The 20,228-nt window shown below is 35.1% G+C and overlaps 1 protein-coding gene across 3 annotated transcripts in view; it reads left to right on the forward strand.

Annotated features, from left to right (window-relative positions):
* Positions 1 to 20,228, forward strand: part of LOC105211147 (tyrosine-protein kinase Abl) — a 79,537-nt gene that overhangs the window by 33,421 nt on the left and 25,888 nt on the right. For 2 of the 3 annotated variants that reach the window (XM_011182473.3, XM_011182475.3), the window contains one exon: positions 19,436 to 19,498. The exons of the other annotated variant lie outside the window; for it this stretch is intronic. In XM_011182473.3, the coding sequence (XP_011180775.1) occupies positions 19,436 to 19,498 (63 nt within the window). The remainder of the gene's footprint in view (positions 1 to 19,435; positions 19,499 to 20,228) is intronic. 3 annotated transcript variants of the gene reach the window in all.

The raw sequence follows: 20,228 nt of genomic DNA on the forward strand, positions 1-20,228 counted from the left end.
TGTAAACAAAATAATAATAAAATGCTTTTCCAATTCGTGCTTGTTATTTATTGTTGCCAAACGCAAGTTTCATTTTTAATATTTGCAGAATTGAAGCATTGACCTTTGTGATTTGCTTTTTTTTGCCGCATATGCGTCGAAGAAAGTTTTCATGCACGATTTTGTATTGAAACGTGAATGCATGCATTGATTGCTTCACTCAATTTGTAATATTTTTTAATGAAAGTAATTGCAATGTATTAGATTTCATTTTTATTTTCACTTTTACTTTGAAGAAATAACTAGTACACAATTATTATTAACACTTCGCTCATATCTCAAACATTAGATGACAGCAGTCTATAGTGAATACAAATCTATATCTCTTATTATGCCCTTTAGTTAAGGGGTTACATGAGTTTTGTGGGTTCAAAAAATCGAGTTTTTTTTTTTTTTTTGCTTATTAATTTCTACAACATCTCAAGAATATTATCCTAAATTTTCAAGTCGATCCGAATAATAGTTTCGGAGATACAGCCTCGGAAGGTGTGCGCTCCAAGTCAGGTATTATTGTTGCTCACAAGTCGGTTGTCAAATGTTCTACTCAGCCGATCTTAATGGAATTTTGCACATGTGTTCGAGATACAATTTACTCTTGCTTGAATGAAGAATTTTTTTCAATTACAACTATATCAAGCAAATTTGATCGAAATTTTTTATTTTTTTTTTGGAAAAATGTCTCAAAATTCCAATTTTTACTTTTTTGTTTTTCCTTCGTTCAAGCACGAGTTAATGGTCTGACCTAAAACAATTGTTTTTGTTTTCCATTTTGGATGATCCTGTCAGGAGTTATGTCGCAATGGAGGAGTTTTAATTTTTTTTAAATTTCAGAAATTATTCTTTAAATATGTATCTATAAGACAGAAAAAAGTTTGAATTAAATAAATAATTTTTTACATAGAAAAAAATATTGAAAACAAGTAAGGAAGGGCTAAGTTCGGGTGTAACCGAACATTTTATACTCTCGCAATTTATTTACATATTTGACTTTATTTATATTATATAATACACAATTTGACCCACATATTCGTCATATATATTGTATAAAGTCCATTGAAAGTTGGAAACCATAATATTAGGTTAGAAGCACCGAGGCCCTCGTGTTCGATATATGGGGCCTTAAAAACCTATGGTCCGATTTCGGCGATTTTTAGAATGGGGCTGCCACACTATAAACATAGTATTTGTGCAAAGTTCTGCACCGATATCTTCACTAGTGCTTACTTTATATATTGTAATGTAAACGATTCAGATCATCTTCAAAGTTCTGGTATATAGGAAGTAGGCGTGGTTGTGAAGCGATTTGGCCTATTTTCACAACATATCATTGGGATGTAAGGAAACTATTACAAACCAAGTTTCGATGAAATCGATCGAGTAGTTCCTGGGATATGGTTTTTGACGCAAACGTGGGCGATGCCATGCCCATTTTCCATTTTGTAAAAAAATCTGAGTGCAGCTTCCACCTGCCATTTCTTATATGAAATTTAGTGTTTCTGACGTTTTTGGTTAGTGAGTTAACCCACTTTTAGTAATTTTCAACCTAACCTTTGTATGGGAGGTGGTCGTGGTTATTGTCCGATTTCTTTCATTTTTGGGCTGTATTAAGAAGTGGCTAAAAAAACGACTGTGCGATGTGCGATCCTTCATAGCAAATTTTATTTCCATAGCTTTATTTATGGCTTAGTTATGGCACTTTATGTGTTTTCGGTTTTCGCCATTTTGTGGGCGTGGCAGTGGTCCGATTTTGCTCATTTTCGAAATCAACTTTCCTATGGTGTCAAGAAATAAGTGTGCTAAGTTTCATCAAGATATCTTAATTTTTACTCAAGTTACAGCTTGCACAGACGGACGGACGGACGGACAGACAGACATTCGGTTTTGAACTCCACTTTTCATCCTGATCACTTTGGTATATATAACCCTATATCTAACTCGTTTAGTTTTGGGTGTTACAAACAACCGTTATGTGAACAAAACTATAATATTCTCTTTAGCAACTTTTGTTGCGAGAGTATAAAAAGCCTATTTTACCCGACAAAACCCATGTAACCCCTTAAGTAGAGTTCCTATAGCCAGGTCACACACTCTCAGTGAATCTGTGTTAAGAGGTTAGGCCCGTCCAAAGCACTCCTACCTTGGACAGTCCTGATTAATTTATTATATTTTAGTGCATACAAAAATAATTTATATTAATATTTTGTAAAAACAATGCCGGTTACTAGGCCTATCTTCGGAGTATCCTTTTATAAGAAAAAGTGTATTCATTAGTTCAAGACATTTTAATTTCACTAATTCAAGACATATGATTTCCATATGCAGTTTCGAAGAAATTGAATTTGAACTGGCTTTGAGTACTCTCAGTTCTAAAAGCTCTCATTTAGGGAGAGTGAAAAATTTGTCTTGCCTTAATAATACTTCATATTATTAATATTAATTAATTTATTCATTTAATTGTAATATTTATTAACCGATTTATCTTTATTTTCAGGTAAATATGCGCCTTTTTTGAACTTATTGAATCTGCTTTAAAGTTGTAAGTATTTAGCTTAGTTTTAATGCCGTGAATAGTCTTGGTCAAATCATTGTAAATACCTACACTCTATTACACAAGATTCAGACTCATCCATACATTATGAAACTTTCTTAGAACATCCCTATTGAATCAAAAAAAATTTTTAGTAGCAAAAAATATAAATCAGAAAACAAAATATGTTTTAAACAATGTAAATATAATGAAATCACAAGTTTCGTTTAGTTTTAGGCATTAGCATAAGTGTATACATCCACCTTTCTATTCCTAATTTTCTTTGGTCAAATAAGAATACATATGCTAATATGTTATATTCAAAAAATATGTATAAGATATTTATTAATATAAATACTCCAACCCACATCACATTATCTTCAAGCACTTGCGGCACAAAAATTACTACAATTTGTCATGCATTTCCCACACATACATAAATACATTCAAATCATATTTACATTTTCCTAAACTCACTTGACTTTTCTTCCGCTTTTCTTTTCACTTCATTCTGTTTATGATTAATGTTCGTTTGCATAAATAATTTCTTTGGAAAATCGTTTCATTGTGTGGGTACATTTTAAGACCGTTCTTAGAATGTCTTTTCAAATTGACTTCCGATTCTTATTCTTTCTTTGAGCTGTCGAAGTGGTAGAGCATAATGAGTGAGTGGAAGTAGAAATATTGGATGTTAGTTATAGGTTGAGGTCGCCCACACGAAAGGAAAGTGGACAATACAATTTGTATTCCAAAGAATTTTTATGGTATTCAAGTTACTACGTAGTACTAAATTTTTTCATGTAATTGTTGACACATTAAGGAACTCTAAAATTACTTAGACAAAATTACCTTTCAGAAGATACCAAATTTTAGTAAATTTGCAAATTGTCTTCACCTTTCAAAATACCAAATTCTAATTGATTAATTAATTAATTAAGATACTGTCAGAATCAACTATATTTGCTAATTGACTCAATTAGAGTAAATTTAAAATGCTTATAGGTGTTAATTGACTCAATTATGTAATAGCGTTTTTAGACAGGATTCAATTAACCGGCCTCTGCTCGATTAAAACCCTTATTATGATCGATTTACCATGCAAAATAAAATGTACATTTGAAAATCAAATGCAACTCTGCGACAAAGACGTACGATATATGTTCTTTGTCTGGATTGGCTGAATTTTTTGACAAAACAAGGTAGATGTCGCTGCTAGAAAATATTAATCAGCTGATGAAACTTACCAACTTCTTACGAAAAGCAAAAACAAAAATGTATAACAGCTGATCGGTTAACGAGTAGCCGGCAGTATAAAACGCAAAAAAGGGTTTCTCAATAAAAATTTTAATTGATCAATTAATTTGGCTGTCTAAAATCGCTATAACGTTTATAATTGCTAATTGACTCAATTAAGTTGCAGTCTGAAATACAAAAATTCTCAAAGTCATCCTATAGTTCAACCAAATCTTATAGATATACAAAATAATGTTAAATTTTTGGATATAAAAAATAAATTTTCGATTTTTATCTTCTATTATCTATGCCATTCATATTCAAGTAATCTCTGGCTAACAATGAATTCATTAATGCTTGTTTACACGAAAGTACTTTCCATGCAAATTGTAATAAGTCTGCATGTATTTGCAAAGCATAATAAGTTCCAACCCGCTTGCTACCAATACAACTTAGGCCGCCTCAATGTCGTGGAGGCCAAGGACATGCAGTCAAACGAAAGCTACGCCATTTTTGGCTAACGAACGAACGAACGAAATGCCAGCAGCACAACACTATCACTTTTATTTGCCACAACTGCAACAGCGATGAATGAATGAATGAGCATTTCACTTATAATATCACCAGCACTGAGCCACTTTTATTTGCAATGATTTCGATATTATTTTCCATTGTTGTTAAATTTTCGCTTTTGGCAAAGTATACGACAAATTTTTTCTATTTTTATTTTCTATTTTTTTTTTTATATATGCACAACACTGGCGCTGTGTCCCTGTTGTCTGTGTTGTTCTTTGTTGACTCACATTGTTGTACTTTTTGTTGTATGTACGTTATTCATATGAGCACATTAATTCCCCAGTGTCATTGTTGATATTTGCGCAGGCATCAACGGCTAGAGTCTCGATTTCATATGGCGGCATCAAGAGTGGCGGCAATAACGGAAAAGTCATCCTCCTTTAGCCACTATTGCTGCTGTATTGTCTCGTCCTGTTTGTGTGCGCCTGTATTTGCTGTCTACTTTCGCTGCGCCGTTCTTCGGCTGCCAACTTGCATTTCAGCCATTGTTACACAGTCGTACTTGTTGTCCCCAGTTGTTCGTGTAATGGCAAAAAAAATCGCAATGATTTTTTCCCTGCAGCACCATAAAAATATAAAGGTATACCACAGTACGATGCCATTTCTACATCTGTAGCACATACAAGTGCAAGTCTTCTCCATTCCCTTCATGTCTGCGCGCTCCTCTGTTGTGCCGCCGCCAGCCTTATCAACTCATCCTTATTGCATTGACATACATATTTACATGCGCATATGTACTACACATATCGATTTTTATGCTTTTACTCATTACTCATTTCCTCGGCGCTTCGTTTTGTTTTTCCGGTCACACATTCATTGTGGCATGGAGTAAATATTTTTGCTATTTCAGCATGTGTGCTATGTGCTATACAACAAGCAGCAGCAGCACGCATGTGGATTAAGCTATCGTCATTTTCGTCAACGCCCTTGCAACATATGCAACATGCATATGCTTACGGATTACACTTGCACATTAGGGTGGTCAGGTTTTTTATATTTTTTATTTAGAAATTAATTTTTCAACTTTTCAGATTTTCTTCACTTGTGAGCCTGTAGAACTCAACTTCTTTGAAGCCATTATTATTATATTTATAAGATGATTTTTGAAGAGGAAATTGTTAAAGATTTCTAATTCCTGATATTTATATTCACTAATTGAGATATTCAATGATAAATAATTTATCATAAAAACAAGTAAGGAAAGGCTAAGTTCGGGTTCAACCGAACATTTTATACTCTCGAAATTTATTGCGATATTTTTAATAAGATAACACACATAAAGTCCAATAGAAAAACGAAAAATCCTCATAATATATAGTATGTAGGCTGAGTTCTTCATATTCGATAACCGGGGCGTTGAAAAATTATAGTCCGATTTCGACAATTTTTTCACAAGTGATGCAATAGATCATATACAGTATTTGTGTAAAATGGTGTCAAGAAAATATTATATACTGCATTTAATTGAAATCGGTCGAGTAGTACCTGAGATATGTTTTTGACCCATAAGTGGGCGATGGCACGCCCATTTTCCATTTTGTAAAAAAATCTGAGTGCAACTTCCATTTGCCATTTCTTATGTGAAATTTAGTGTTTCTGACGTTTTTCGTTGGTGAGTTAACGCACTTTTAGTAATTTTCAACATAACCTTTGTATGGGAGGTGGACGTGGTTATTATCCGATTTCAACGATTTTCATTGTGTGTGGTGGGGTACGTAAGGGAACCAATTGCAGAAAATTTGGTTTATATAGCTTTATGTGTTGCGAGATATATATAAAAATAGAGTATAAAAATGTCACACCCTAATGCATGTATTTCCACCCACATAACGCACCGTACATAAGTTCTACGTGTAAATGCGTTGGTAGCGTCAAATAATTGTTGCACTTCACTGAAGCCTTTTAAGAGTGAAATTTTTACCGGTGCATAAATTCTATGTCCATATGTGAGGGTGGTTTTGCACTCTATTCCACCCAGTTGGCACGTCTCCGTTTGCTTTTGCTTTCCTTGATTATAAATTGCTTTCTTTTCGATTTTTCTATGCCCTTTTTTTCCTTTTCCCTGCACCACCTAGTATTATACTCAGCTCACACTGTGCAGTATTTCTTACGCTTCTGTTGCACTATAATTGACTATAGTGTGCGAAACATTTTACACAAGTTCTTCATGTTGTTGTTGCTTAGATTGTATTCCTGACAGGCTACCATAACAAAGCAGCACCGGTGCTGACCACCGGCCAACGGTGGGGTAAAAGCAAAAACGTGTTTCATATTTACATTGCACTCTATTTGATTGAAGCATCAGAATCAGTCTTCGCAATATTCGCTATTGTCTCTATTGTGCTATCTAGAATCTCATAAATTTTCGTCTGTCTTTTGTTCTTGTGTTATTTCGTTTTTATTAAATTTTACGGTCATACCTTTCCCCCTTTTTTGTTTGAATTTCTTCGTTTATTTGGTGCTTGTGCAAATGTTTATTTTTCGGTTTTAATGAATTGGTCACACTCGTCGTACGTGTGTGCTTATTTGTAAAGGATATTTGGTGAACGTGCAGCTAACGATATTATTAAAAAAAATTGTTTACTGAATTTGTGCAAAAATCCGAAAACCGTGAACGATTCCTAATGCGACCTTGCTCTTCTTAGCGATAATATGAACGAGAAAAAATCCTTAAAGTCTGGGGGTGTGTGAATCTTTTAAAGGGTGGCCTTCATCCAATTATTGATGTGTGTTTAGCATTTGGTGGAACGTTTTTCTGACTTCTGATGACTTCATTATAATGAAAACTTATAATTTCTGTAACCGAAATCATCGTTTTATGGTATATAGAGTGGCCGTATCTGGCCCATAAAAACCCTATATAAATTTCGAGTGAGTTTGAGAACCTCCAGCTTACAAAAAAGTAATATTAGTTTTATGGTATATAGAGTGGCCGTATCTAAAAAATATAACATTAAATAGATAATACACATAGTGAGGATAGAGTGAGCACTATGCCTAACATTTTTAAAATTACTTAATGATACAAATCGATATTGTCACTCAGAATAAAATTAATCAGAAACTCTCGAGAATCATGATAAAAAACGTATAAAGATAAACAATATATATAATAAATAATTCCTGTAACAACTTCGAGTAAATTTGAGAACCTTCAGGTATAAACTTTGAATTACAAAAAAATTAATGTGAGTCTCTTAAAAAAAGTTTTAGGTTTGGTTTATCAGTAGAGACTAATTCAACGGAGTAAAATAGTTGAAGTATGCACCGCTTTGGGATAGGGCCATGTGTAGAAATTCACGGAAGTGAGGATAGTTTCTGACTGCCATTTACCTGGGAGTGGCTAGGAACGATTATTTTGCATAAGAAACAGCTCACGATGTCTGGTCTTAGAACAAGTTTTCTCTGGATAGCCAACAGGAGGCGAACTAAAGTGAGAAACCGAAGCTCGCTCTCGCAGTTGTGCATAAGTTTTGGAACCCACCACATAAAAAACTGCCCCAATGGAAAAAATATTTGGTTGAGTTAATGAAAAATAGCGAATCTTTGGCTTACAGCGATCACAATTATCAGTAACGTTAATTCGTATTTAGTTTCAAAAACATTTTGGACAAATAATGCTTTTAGATGAAAACCCACACCCGACTGTAACATTTTGTAGATACCAGAAACCCTGAAAAGTATCTTCAGGATCATTTCAAATATCTCTATGTATTCATTTATAAGGAATTAAAGAGACATTTAAGTTCAAAATTTATGAAAATTTGTAGTTCTTAAACGCTCTAAAGAACTGCGAGAACCTTCGGTTTTTGTTGAGGACTTGGTAGTCTATTGCAAATTTATTTCAGATAAATAATCCTTGCCGTCCCTCCGTCCATGAAATGTTCCCCACTTTTCTTAACATGCCCAAAAAATTATAGTTCGCCCAAAATTATATAAAATTATATATACACACACATAACTGTAGCACGCCATTTATCTAATTTTCCACAACCGAATGCAATTAGAGTTTTTCCAAGCACCATTAAATAATACCGAAATAGTTTTTCACAATGATAACTGCTTCTATGGAAATTGTTTGACAATTTCCCCCCAACAATGTACACAAACATATGTTAAATGAGGCAAAAACTGAAATGCAATGCTTGCGACGACAAAAAGTCACAGCCGCAGATATGCCAAATGACGAATTGACTTGCATCAGACAATCTTGGGTGGGATATGAGAATGAGCTGCAGTGAGACAAACGACGAGTTGTAGGCGACGCAAATTCGCACAAAACGAATAATGCAACGCTGAAAATACAGACTGTAGTGAGTGGCGACAGTGTAGGGCATGTGATGGAGTTAAGACAGACGAATGTTGAGGAAATGGATTACGAATTGAAGCTCATTTCAAATGTAGATACATATGTATGTCTGTTTGTATGAGTTTAAGTATGCTGAAGACAGCCAAATGGCAGCAACAAATGTTGCCGTTACTGCAGTTGATTGCTTGCTGACAAGACGGTTGATGATTGCTAGCGGCGGGCAGACAGCGGGAGGGAGCGGTACAACAAAGGCAAGCAGTCGGTATCTACCTGCAGTGCCAAAACTGTCAGTCGGCTGTGCCGAGACGTAAGCTTCCGCTTTGCGCCGGTTGCGCTGTTTCCGCTTCAATGAAGGCGCAAAAGCTGACGACAAATTGAATTGCACAGCCGGCAAATGGAATTGAAGTTAGGCGGAGAAGTCTAAGTTGAACGTCTGCCTAGAAGTCCGAGTAGTTGGTGTCTGCCAGCACCAGCAGATGTCGTTGCAGAGAAGAATGCACATTTGTCACAACTGTCACACTTGATGATGCGATGAGTTGACGGCGGCGATTAATTAAATATACGCAAAATGGCATTGCGTAATTATTTCGAAAACTCGTCGAAAATCTAATTGTTGCGTCAAATGCAGCAAAACTTTGTGAATTAAAGACGAGACGAGACGAGACTGTGATTGTGAAATTTAAGCTAATGATGCTTGAATATTTTAGCAATTTTCTCATTATTGTGTCGGCGTTTGCAAAATTATCAACAGCACGAGGCATGGGCTGTGAAACTACTTTGGATTCATAGAAGAGTGTGTGTGCTTGTGTTTAACTGTAATTGTTCCAACAGCTTTAAAGTGCCATCAAATGGATTTTGCACTACTCAGCCACACACACACACACTCACACATATTATCGCAAAGAATATCTGGCACCCATTGAAAAGTGCTGCCAAGGGCAAGACAGGCCGAGCCGCACGAACAATGGCCACAATGAAACTTTCGCACACACACACACACAACTACATACAAAGTGGCACAAAAGCGTAGAATATGAATGATTTGAATGGCAGCGCTTGCAGCTAAATAAAAGCAACAACAACTATTCAAAAGCATAAGCACAACAACAACAATGCCTGCGGTGGGATGTTGCTGACTTTAGTCCGTTGCTTTGGCGCCATTACTACTGACCCAGTTGAGAGAGAATTGGAAAATTGCAGTCTATTATTAACACAACGAGATTGAGATGTTGGCGTTAAATTTCAAGATTTCCAGATTTCAGATATCCGAACAAGTGTATGGGTCTATTGAGAACGGTGTAAAATGAGAGCTTATGATTTTTACAACAACGAAAAAAAGCCAAAAAAGGAATAAAAGAAAAGTAAACTAGCTTGTAAGCAAATAAGATGATCAACGGTAAATATGTAGAAATAGAATATGTAGGAGACAAAACTAAGCTTGCTTTTTGGAACACTCTGCTTGACAGTGGCATTGAGCTGCTATTAGCAAGCTTAATTTGAAATACAAATATATGTATAACTACACTAATATGCCGCAATTCGCATAATGTTTAATGTCATTCCTTAACATTTTTTTGTCGACTTCTGCTTTACTTTCCGTTTGCTCAGTGAATCGTTTCGCTTTTTTACTCCCCAGTTATTATGGTTACTTTCAGGTTCGTGCCACAACACTATTCGAAGCCATTCAACCGGCAACCGGAACGCCTTCCTGCTCATTATTTTGTGATTTTTGTTACTCAAATATACACATTTACATACCTACATTCATATATATATATATATATATGTGAAGAATTATTTTCCAACGCAGTTAGCGCACACACCAACAAATGACGGGTTAAAAGTTGATTGTAGTCAACGAAAGTAGTGTTGGGGAAAAGTAGTAAAAGCGCCGAAGTTCTTTGAACCGCTGTCAGAATTCAAGAAATAATAAAAATCCATAAAGGAGTGTATAACACTTGGGGCTACTGGATACTTGATATACACACACACATATAATATATACTTCTGTGTATGAACTGTGAAACCCTTTTGCGTATGGCTTGCATAGAGAGAAATGCAATAAATTCATTGAAAGACATACTTTGGGGAAAATGAAAGCGCGCTGCATAAGCGAATTAGTTGAAATTCAAAAAAAAAGTACAATAATAAGAGCAAGAACAAATATATACTATATGTGTTTTAAATACATTGAAAGCAAATTTTGAGCAATCAAAAATTTGGTTGAAAAAATATTTCTATTCGAAATTCATTATTTAAAAGTATTTTCTTATAAATAAAGGTAGAACTATAAAAGTTAATATGGACTGGGAATACTTCCTTTAAAAATTCTGATTCTGATTAAAGATATCACACAATTCTGTACTCAATATTTTCGAAACCTTTAAAGAAAGGATAGTCCATCTCATCAGTTATGTAGCCGTGTGTGAAATATACATATCATAAAAGATTATTTAGTTCCTAACTAGTTTAATCAAGAACGATGCACTGATACTAGTGATGTTCCATCTTTCCATCTGCTCTAGACCACCTTTCGTTTCAAAATAGATCTGTTGTTGTTATAGTAACGCCAGAAAATATTCCTCAAATACTTTCAAGGAATGCTGACGATTTCACAGTTCTTAGCCGTTTAAAAATCGGGGTTCGCTTACGTAGACCGGTTATCGTGGAAATGATCCAAAAGAGGCCTCGTTTTTGACTTTTGGCAGTTTGGCGCCAATTGGTAATACCAAGTGAAGACAGGTCCTTCTCCACCTGGTCCATCCGTCGGAGTAGAGGCCTTCCTCTTCCTCGGCCTCCACCAGCGGGTACTGCATCGAACGAACACTTTCAGAGCTGGACCACTTTCGTCCATTCGAACAACATGACCTAGCCAGCGTAACCGCTGTTTTTTTATTCGCTGCAGCTGCGGTATTCGCCGTTGCTAATGTTTAAGGGACCGTAAATCTTCCGCAAAAACTCCTAGTGCTGTCACATCGGATGTTGGCATCATCCACGCTTCTACACCATAAAGTAGGACGGGAGTGATGGACTTGTAGAGTTTTGTTTTTGTTCGTCGAGAGAGGACTTTACTTTTCAATTGCCCACTCAGTCCATAGTAGCACCTGTTGGCAAGAGTGATTCTGCGTTGGATTTCAAGGCTGACATTATTATCGGTGCTGATTCGGGTCCTAGATATGAAATTATCTACAACTTCAAAGTTATGACTGTCAACAGTGACGTGGGAGCCAAGACGAGAATTCGCTGACTATTTGTTTGATGACAGTTTGATGATGATGATGACTATTTGTTTCGTCTTGTCCTCGTTCACCACCAGAACCATTCGCTTCACTTCCTTATCCAGGCGGCAAAAAGCAGAACTAACGGCGCGGGTGTTGTTTCCAATGATATCGATATCATCGGCGTACGCCAGTAGCTATACACTCTTGTAGAAGATTGTACCTTCTCTATTTAGCTCTGCAGCTCTTATAATTTTTTCCAGCATCAAGTTAAAGAAGTCGCACGATAGTGAGTCACCCTGTCTGAAACCTCGTCTGGTATCGAACGGCTCGGAGAGGTCCTTCCCGACCCTGACGGATGATATTATGAAAAAAAAAAATCAATATTATATTCAAATATTTGAAAAATAATGCAATTTTTTTAAATTATTTTGACATCAGCGCCATCTTGTGGCAATAAAGTTATTTGCTTCTGCAAATTTCATTAAATTCAACGAAATATTAAAGTTGTATTTTACAATAATAAGCATTTACATTATCCTGCCAGTAAATTTCACATCATCATTATTTCCCCAAGAAGCTATAACATTACTAATTACAGCAACTTGTGTTTTCAGCAACTTCATTCATACTTACGCAGTAATTTTTTGTATTTTTTTGGAGTTGCACCCTTTATGCGCGTACTACAATTACATACTTCACAATTACAACTACTCGTACTACTTGCAGTACTCGACGAACAAACCCTTCAGGTTTACGCGCTCCTTTAAATTCTTGAATGTGCAATTGTAGTTGTTGTTCTTGCTTGCTACAACTGCTGCTACAATGTTTTGAGCGTTTTTTGCTGTCGTTAAAAATGTATTTTTTGTGGCTGCACTTGTTTGCTGATTACTTATATTTTCGGGATTTTCCCCTCTTGTTACAATCGCACAGCAGTTGTTGTGGACTTAGCGTATCCAAAGGGTATACTCGTATCAGTGTGACAGCTAGAAAATAATGGTAACAAAATATTGTTTTTTTCTTTTCTTACTGCAACAACTTATCCCACTCTTGCCTCTGCGATTTGGGAACAATGTTCGTGCAACATATGCTCTGCTACAATACTGCAACATGCTAGTTGCATGCACCTATGCGTGTTTATACTTTTGGTCCTGTGCGGGTTTTCTGTATTAACTTTACAGTTATCAACTGCAAGGAAAGTCATGTCTTTGCGTAAACAAGAGCAACAACAACAACAAAAGCTTGTCACTAAGATTTACGCAAGTATAGATATTTGCGTTGTTGCATATTAAGTGAGTGCAGAGATTTTGGGTGCATTTACGTCATTTACTTGACTGCGTTGCCAGAGACGACAAGCCACTTTAACTTTGCTTTTTTGTTGTATTTAAAAATGTTTTTCTCCGTCATTGTGCTTGTCATTTAGCTTGAGTTAGAGCAAACATTGTTCAAGGACTAATCAGACAAGGCTCCCGTCATCCTTTAAACTATATAAATAGCATACTTGCCATCTCACCAATACTTGGCAAATGCGTGTGTGCTTGAGCAGCGCCCATTGGCTTTGTAGACGTCTTGTCGCGCCATACGTCTATCTACTGCGTCACTACTTAGTGCAACTACTTTAAGTGTTTTACTCTGCTTTCTTTCGCTCACATATTCTAGCTTTCACCCTTGAAGTATCCTTGCACATTTCTCTTATAGTTTTTTTATGCATTACTTCGTGACGACACGCACAGCCGTCCATGTCCGGACATATGTAGATTCTTCTACGCTTGTCCTTTAATATCTTCAGTATCCTTCAGTATCCTTCAGTATCCTTCAGTCTCCTTCTGTTTCTTTTTTTTTTGCACAAACACATTTCACTGCTTTAACTGAAGCTGCGCTTTTCAACACATGCCCTTTGACATTCAACATACTTACTGAGGCATCAACGGCAGTACTGCATTTTCCTTGGTTAGGGTGTGTTGGTGAGTTTAATGATACAGGTGCTACCAGCGAGGTGCTATCGTACAAACTGGTAGATTTTAGCTCTTACTTTAAACCATTTAAATTTTCGTATCTCCAATATTTTTAATGATGTCTTCCACGGAGTTAGACTCATACTCAGAGACCGTATTAACTTTTCAGACCTCAATCATCTCAAACAAACCATCGAATGACATCCCTGTATTTATAAAGGTCATTGAAACATTATTTTTGTTTTTATCTGGAAAGAAATTGTTACTGCTGTAGGTCTCAGGTTCGGTCGCAAAACATTTTATAAAGTTGCGCCCTAGGAAGAAAATAATTTAGATATTAAATACAACCACGTTCTGATTAAAAATCAAAGCAATTGTTACTTTCGGCTATTTACTGACCATGGGTACACATTTGAAGCGATTTATCGTGAGATCGTAGAAGAAGTGGTTTATATATTTGATTGATTAAATTAGTTGGATTTCACACATATTATCTTCATAACGCTTAAAGCAAAAAATTATAAATAAGAAGTCTAAAGAATGAGTAGGTCATTGAAAAGGAGGATCTAATCTTTTATAAACATATTTGGTACGTAATTAGTCTCAACTCAGGAGATTGGATACGTTGTATGCCAAGTTTTACATCGACACTTGTCTTAATACTTAAGAAAAAATCCTAATTGATTTAAAAGTACCCTTATATGTGAATTTGGAAGCATTATAGATCGATACTATTTAATCAAGATAATAATGAAGTAAGTTGTCATATCGAGTCTATTGACTAACAATTTTAAATTCGTCCTAAGTGCAAGCTTCCATGTAGTGCCTGCATAATTATTATAGACACTGTAGTATTATTTACCGTGGGTGATAAATGCAACCCTACATATTTTACTGGAGTTATACGAAAACTGTATAATCAGTGGTCTCATTCAACAGTTTTTCCACCTACACGCATAGAAACAAACACATAACCGTATATCTATACACTTTTACCGTTAAGATGACTATTAACGAAGATAAATTTTGACTTTTATAGCCATACCAACAACAAGCAACTACTACAACCCAGTTCAGTGCTGGTTGTAAAAGGATGCTGCTCCTTCAGTGCCATTGATTATATTGCCTACAAAAGCTATAAACTTGCTCAATTTTATTGTTGCCTTTACAACGCCACAAAATGCCTTTTTCGACCTACTAACTCTTAGCTTTTAGTATGTCTACAAAATACCGACGCTAGCAATATGGAACTTTGGCATTGGCAGTCACGGCATGCGCTAAAAATTCTCCACATCCTCATGTCATGTCAAATCGTACTTTTCACAAATTATCCATGCAGACATACGAATATACGAACATAGTACTACCAGAGTGTCATTGTGCTCACCTGCACATTTAACGATTTCAGCGTATTGTGGCAGAGTGCACGTATTATCTAGCGTAAGCACAAACCTGCTGTCAAAAGGTCGAAACTTATACACAGAGAAAGGCACTCGGCACGTCTCACCGCAGGCTAAGTTATCTGCGCATCCTTCCACCATTTAAGAAGACTTGGCCTCATTCAGTGTTTAAACTCATGCACCATCATCCTTCGTTCGTAGCAAGAACTTTGCTCTACTTAGTGGAACGTTTAAATATTACGAATACCGGGTAGAATTTTTAAGTTTTTACATACTTACATATGGTTTGTCAGTGTTCAAGTTTCTTCGTGTATTAGTAGATGAATTTGCTATCCTTCAAATTTGGTGAATGGTGGAATTTGTTATTAACGAGCCTGCGTTGTGTATGACAGGTTGTAATTTTTTTGCCGGCCACACTTCTCCTGATTATAGACAAAAGTTTCGTTTAAAGTCTTCTTAAGTATTTTTATGGTTTAGATCATTTTTTGAAAATTCTCAAGTCCTCAAAATTAACTATATAGATAAACGAGTCTATCAAGAGTTAACCGGACCTCTTCCAAACCCACATAACGGTGTTACCCGAAGTGAAAATTCAATTTTGTCAAATGTGATAACAGAAGCTTAGGCTTCGTAAAAGTGGACGTGGAAGTGAACTTTTCAGGTGGGCGAGTCATTTTCTTATAGCTTGGGTATACCTACATAAAAGCTATCTCAACCAATCTCCGTGAGAATCTCAGTTCCCATATAAAGCTTTTGTTCCATGATCTTCTATAAAGATAACATCGGAAACGTAAGCTCTCCGGGTGGTGATTAGTTAGGTCCACATTTGGAACAGTTCAAAATTTGAACTAACGCTAACAAAATCTGAAGACAAAAATTATTTTGATTGAAAAAATTAAACTATTTTGACATGAACATATGTTCCGATCTCAAATCACAACAAAGTTTAAAGCACCCAGCGTAGAGTCAGTGGGTCAACTGCGTCTACTCATAAATGACATTATATACATACATACATTTATACACATGCACAAAATATAGGCTCCAGCAAATGCGTATATTCACATGAGTGTATTTAAGAACTTCGTCACTTTCCTCTGCACTTTTTTCCGACGAGTTGCCGGCTTTTATAGCCGCCTGCATGCCATACTATGTGTCATATACGTGTGTGTGTGCGTGTTTTTGTGATTTTCCGTCCATTAGTGTGTGCGTTCACAACTTGGAAGAAGTTTCTAAAATATATTTTGTTGTTTTTGTTGTACACATCGGCTATTTCTATGAAAGAGGCTGCCTTTCAGGTCGTTGGCCCCATTTTATTATAATAATAATGCCACTACAACGGGCAAAGGCAGAAAGTCACACCATTAGGCAGGCGTGTAGATGCATATATCGAGTGAGAATATATGTATTATTATGTATTGCTATAAGAAAGATTATATATTTAAAACTACACATTTCGATAAATGCACACGCTGCATATTTCATATACCGATACATATAAAAACACTTCAACGGAACTTTTTATTTATTTTATATTTCTCATGCCTACACACACTCGATTCTCTTTTATAAACTGAGTGTATCGATTTATTTTTGCGGTATGGGTATGAGTATCTTCAAGTTTGAGTATAGTTTGGTGTTACATTTAGACTTACATAGGATGAAGATATGAATGGAAATGTATGGAATGAGTGTTTGTTTGTATGAAATATATTTAGTTTATGGACTCTAAAATCGATGGATTTAGGAATAATTTGAAATTTGGTAATGGGATTTAAAATGCGTATTTTAGTAAAATAAATTAGGTATGGTAGTCGAGCTGTTTATAAAATTATTGTTTCTGCAAAAAATAGTATGTTTATTGAGAACAAGTATCGGAAATATCCGTATAATATTTAAAGAAACTGTATCTTAAGCCCTTGTTACATGATTTATGAAAACCATAAGTGTAATATCATATTATTTGAGCTCCCGATATAGAGCGACACTTTTAAAATTCTGCCCGACAGTAAAATTTTCAATTTTGTCCTATATGCTGGTCGAAAAGTTCGATTTATGGCAATTCAAGGGTTCGAGTTAAGGGGTTACATGGGTTTTGTCGCGTAAAAAATGGCCTATTTTCATGTAAAAAAATATTTTTTTAATACAAACTTTTTTCTGTCTTATAGATACATATTTAAAGAAAATGTCTGAAATTTTCAAAAAAAAAGTAAAACTTCTCCATTGCGACGTAATTTCCGGTGACCCCTCGGAAAAAACGTGCGTCCGCGTTGTCAGCATAACTCCTGACAGGATCATCCAAAATGAAAAAACAAAAATAAGTGTTTTAAGTAAGACTAGTGCTTGAACGAAGGAAATTCAAAAATAGTGAAACTTCGAATTTTGAAAAACATAAAACAAAATTAAAATTTCGGTCAAATTTGCTTGAAATTTTGTTTTTTTTTTTACAATAATTGTAATTGAAAAATATCCTTGATCAAGATCGGTTGAGTAGTTTTCGAAATTTGACAACTGACTTTGAAAACAAGGTCGGGACCTTGCGTTTAAAGTTTTGAGTAACAATAATACCTGACCTGGGGCGCACACCTTCCAAAGGTTCCGAAACTGTTATTCGGATGAAAATGTAGGACAATATTCTTGAGATTTTGTAGAAATTAATAAGCCAAAAAACATAAAATCGATTTTTTTGAATCCACGAAACCCATGTAACCCCTTAAGCAACTTTGAGTAACGGAAGTTCAACTGTATTTAATTAATAGCCTATAACATCGTTATATGCCAGATGAATGGTCTGAAAGGATTGAGAATAACGGGAAATTACCTACTTTAGTTATCTAATTATAATTTTTTTCGGTCAAGATGGAATATCATGAAGTTTTTACAATATTCAAGTTAAAATTATTTCTCTAAAACAAGTCTAGATCTCAGAGCCAAAGATTCTTGAGTACATCCATGGGGCCTCTAAAAATTCATGTTGGAATATTGGTTAAAAATGTCATTATTCATTGAACTATTGACCTCTTAGCGCTCTCTCCAGTTTTGTAAAACAAATTTCCTATCTGCTTATATAATTATGGCTCAAAAGTAATAATCTCACGATATACATATATACTTAATGTTTATCGTAATGATTCCAACTTTTTGCAATACCTCTCTGCTATTAATGGGAAAAAGTAATTTTCTTATTTCTAATCGCCTATTCTTGAACTTCTAATGATATGCCACTCTGCTAAAAAGGAAACGCGCAGACATTAAGCCACCAACAGCTAGTAATAATACGTGTAAACAAATGTTTACTTATAGACACTTATGTAATCAACTATTAACGCGAAAGAAAGTGGGAAAAAATAAAGTTAAAGAAATTGTGAAAATTATGTGAACCATGTTGGCTGGCCGATACCGTTGCGTTTAAGTTAAATTTGCGGAAATTATCAAATGGCCAGCAGAATTGCCAACTAATTGCATAAATGACGGCCACAAAGCGTAGTTCCGCCGGTGAAAGCATTGAGTTTAAAATAAGTGTCTGCATTTTACTAAATTTTGCTGCATTTCACTGCCGACCCGCACATAAAATTTAACGGTTCTGCGTTTAATTTGCTTTATAATATGTATATACGTAAATGTTATTCAATTTCCTTGCCAAAGAGCGCTCATTTTCTATCGCCTCTTCTTCTCTTTAACGTCATTCGTCAATTAACGCCACATCACAACTCGTCATTTATCAAAAAAAAAAACCTCTCCTTGTTCATATTCACTACGGCTTGTCTAACGCAAAAAGCTTTGGTTGCCCTCCTTTCCTTAGCAAAGCAGCGCGAAAAAAAAATTAAAAAAATAAACAAATTTATTAAACCCATCCGTATCAAGAAAGTGTGTGTATATAAATATCGTATAAATCATAATTTACTGGCTCAATCCTCTCGCTTCATTAGCACTGACTTTATTGTAAATAATTAAAAGCGCGTTGTCATCATCAAACATCGCACTTTTCACTTCATCATTCTCCCAGCGGCAATGTATGGTATGGTTGTACACCATTTATTCTTGTTGTTGTTGTTATAATGCAAAATGCAAAGAAAAAACAAAAAAACAAAAATAACCTGAAGAATTTTAACATATTAATCTGTTTTCTGCTTTAACAAAATATTCTTCTTTTTTATTTACTTATTCTCCCATTATAGGTCCAATGCACAGAGTCCAACAACAGCAACTCCGTGATGCGGCTAAATATCAAATACATTTAGGTAAAATTAACCAACTAACCGTAAAAACAATCGCTAACTAACCATTAGTTGATAGAAATCAATAAAAAATAAAAAAGAAAAAACAAAATATGACAATCACTCATCAAGTATCGCTGTACACCTAGATTTGCACTCTTACTAACACAAAAAAAAAAATTGAGATTACGTTTGGAAATGTCACCACTCCTAATTCCCTTGTTTATGATTACCGTGATTATATTATAATTACCATATGTACTACTTGTGCGAGTACTTTGTTGAAGCGCTTGCTTTTTGTGCTTGCCACTTATGCTAATGAAATGTGCTGTGTGAAAGATGTGCTTTGAAGTATTTGGAATTTGAGTTAATTGGATTACTCGGTACTTAAGTATGTAATCAGTATTAAATTATAATTTTATTAAAATCTGAGTAGTATGTGTTTCTATTTTTGTGATTATCTGTATTCTTCAGTTGAGTTTTGTTTCTTAAAAGTCTGCTTTTAGTAGAAATTTAAATTGAAATCTCTCTCGAAATTTTCTAATTTACGAATCATTGATTTTACGAACTTTCTGTGATGTTTGTTTTTGTTTTTTTTTTTTTTTTAATCTGATATCGAATTTATGATCCTTAAGTCTAAACTGAGATAAAATATAAAATTCTCGAAAATTATTTTCCAATTTTGCTATAGCAGACGATCTCAATGGCAATCTTGAGACTCAGCTAACTTTAGAATGGCGACTAAAACAGCCAC

This window comes from Zeugodacus cucurbitae, chromosome 4, assembly GCF_028554725.1.
Source record: "Zeugodacus cucurbitae isolate PBARC_wt_2022May chromosome 4, idZeuCucr1.2, whole genome shotgun sequence".
Classification (NCBI taxonomy): Eukaryota; Metazoa; Arthropoda; class Insecta; order Diptera; family Tephritidae; genus Zeugodacus; species Zeugodacus cucurbitae.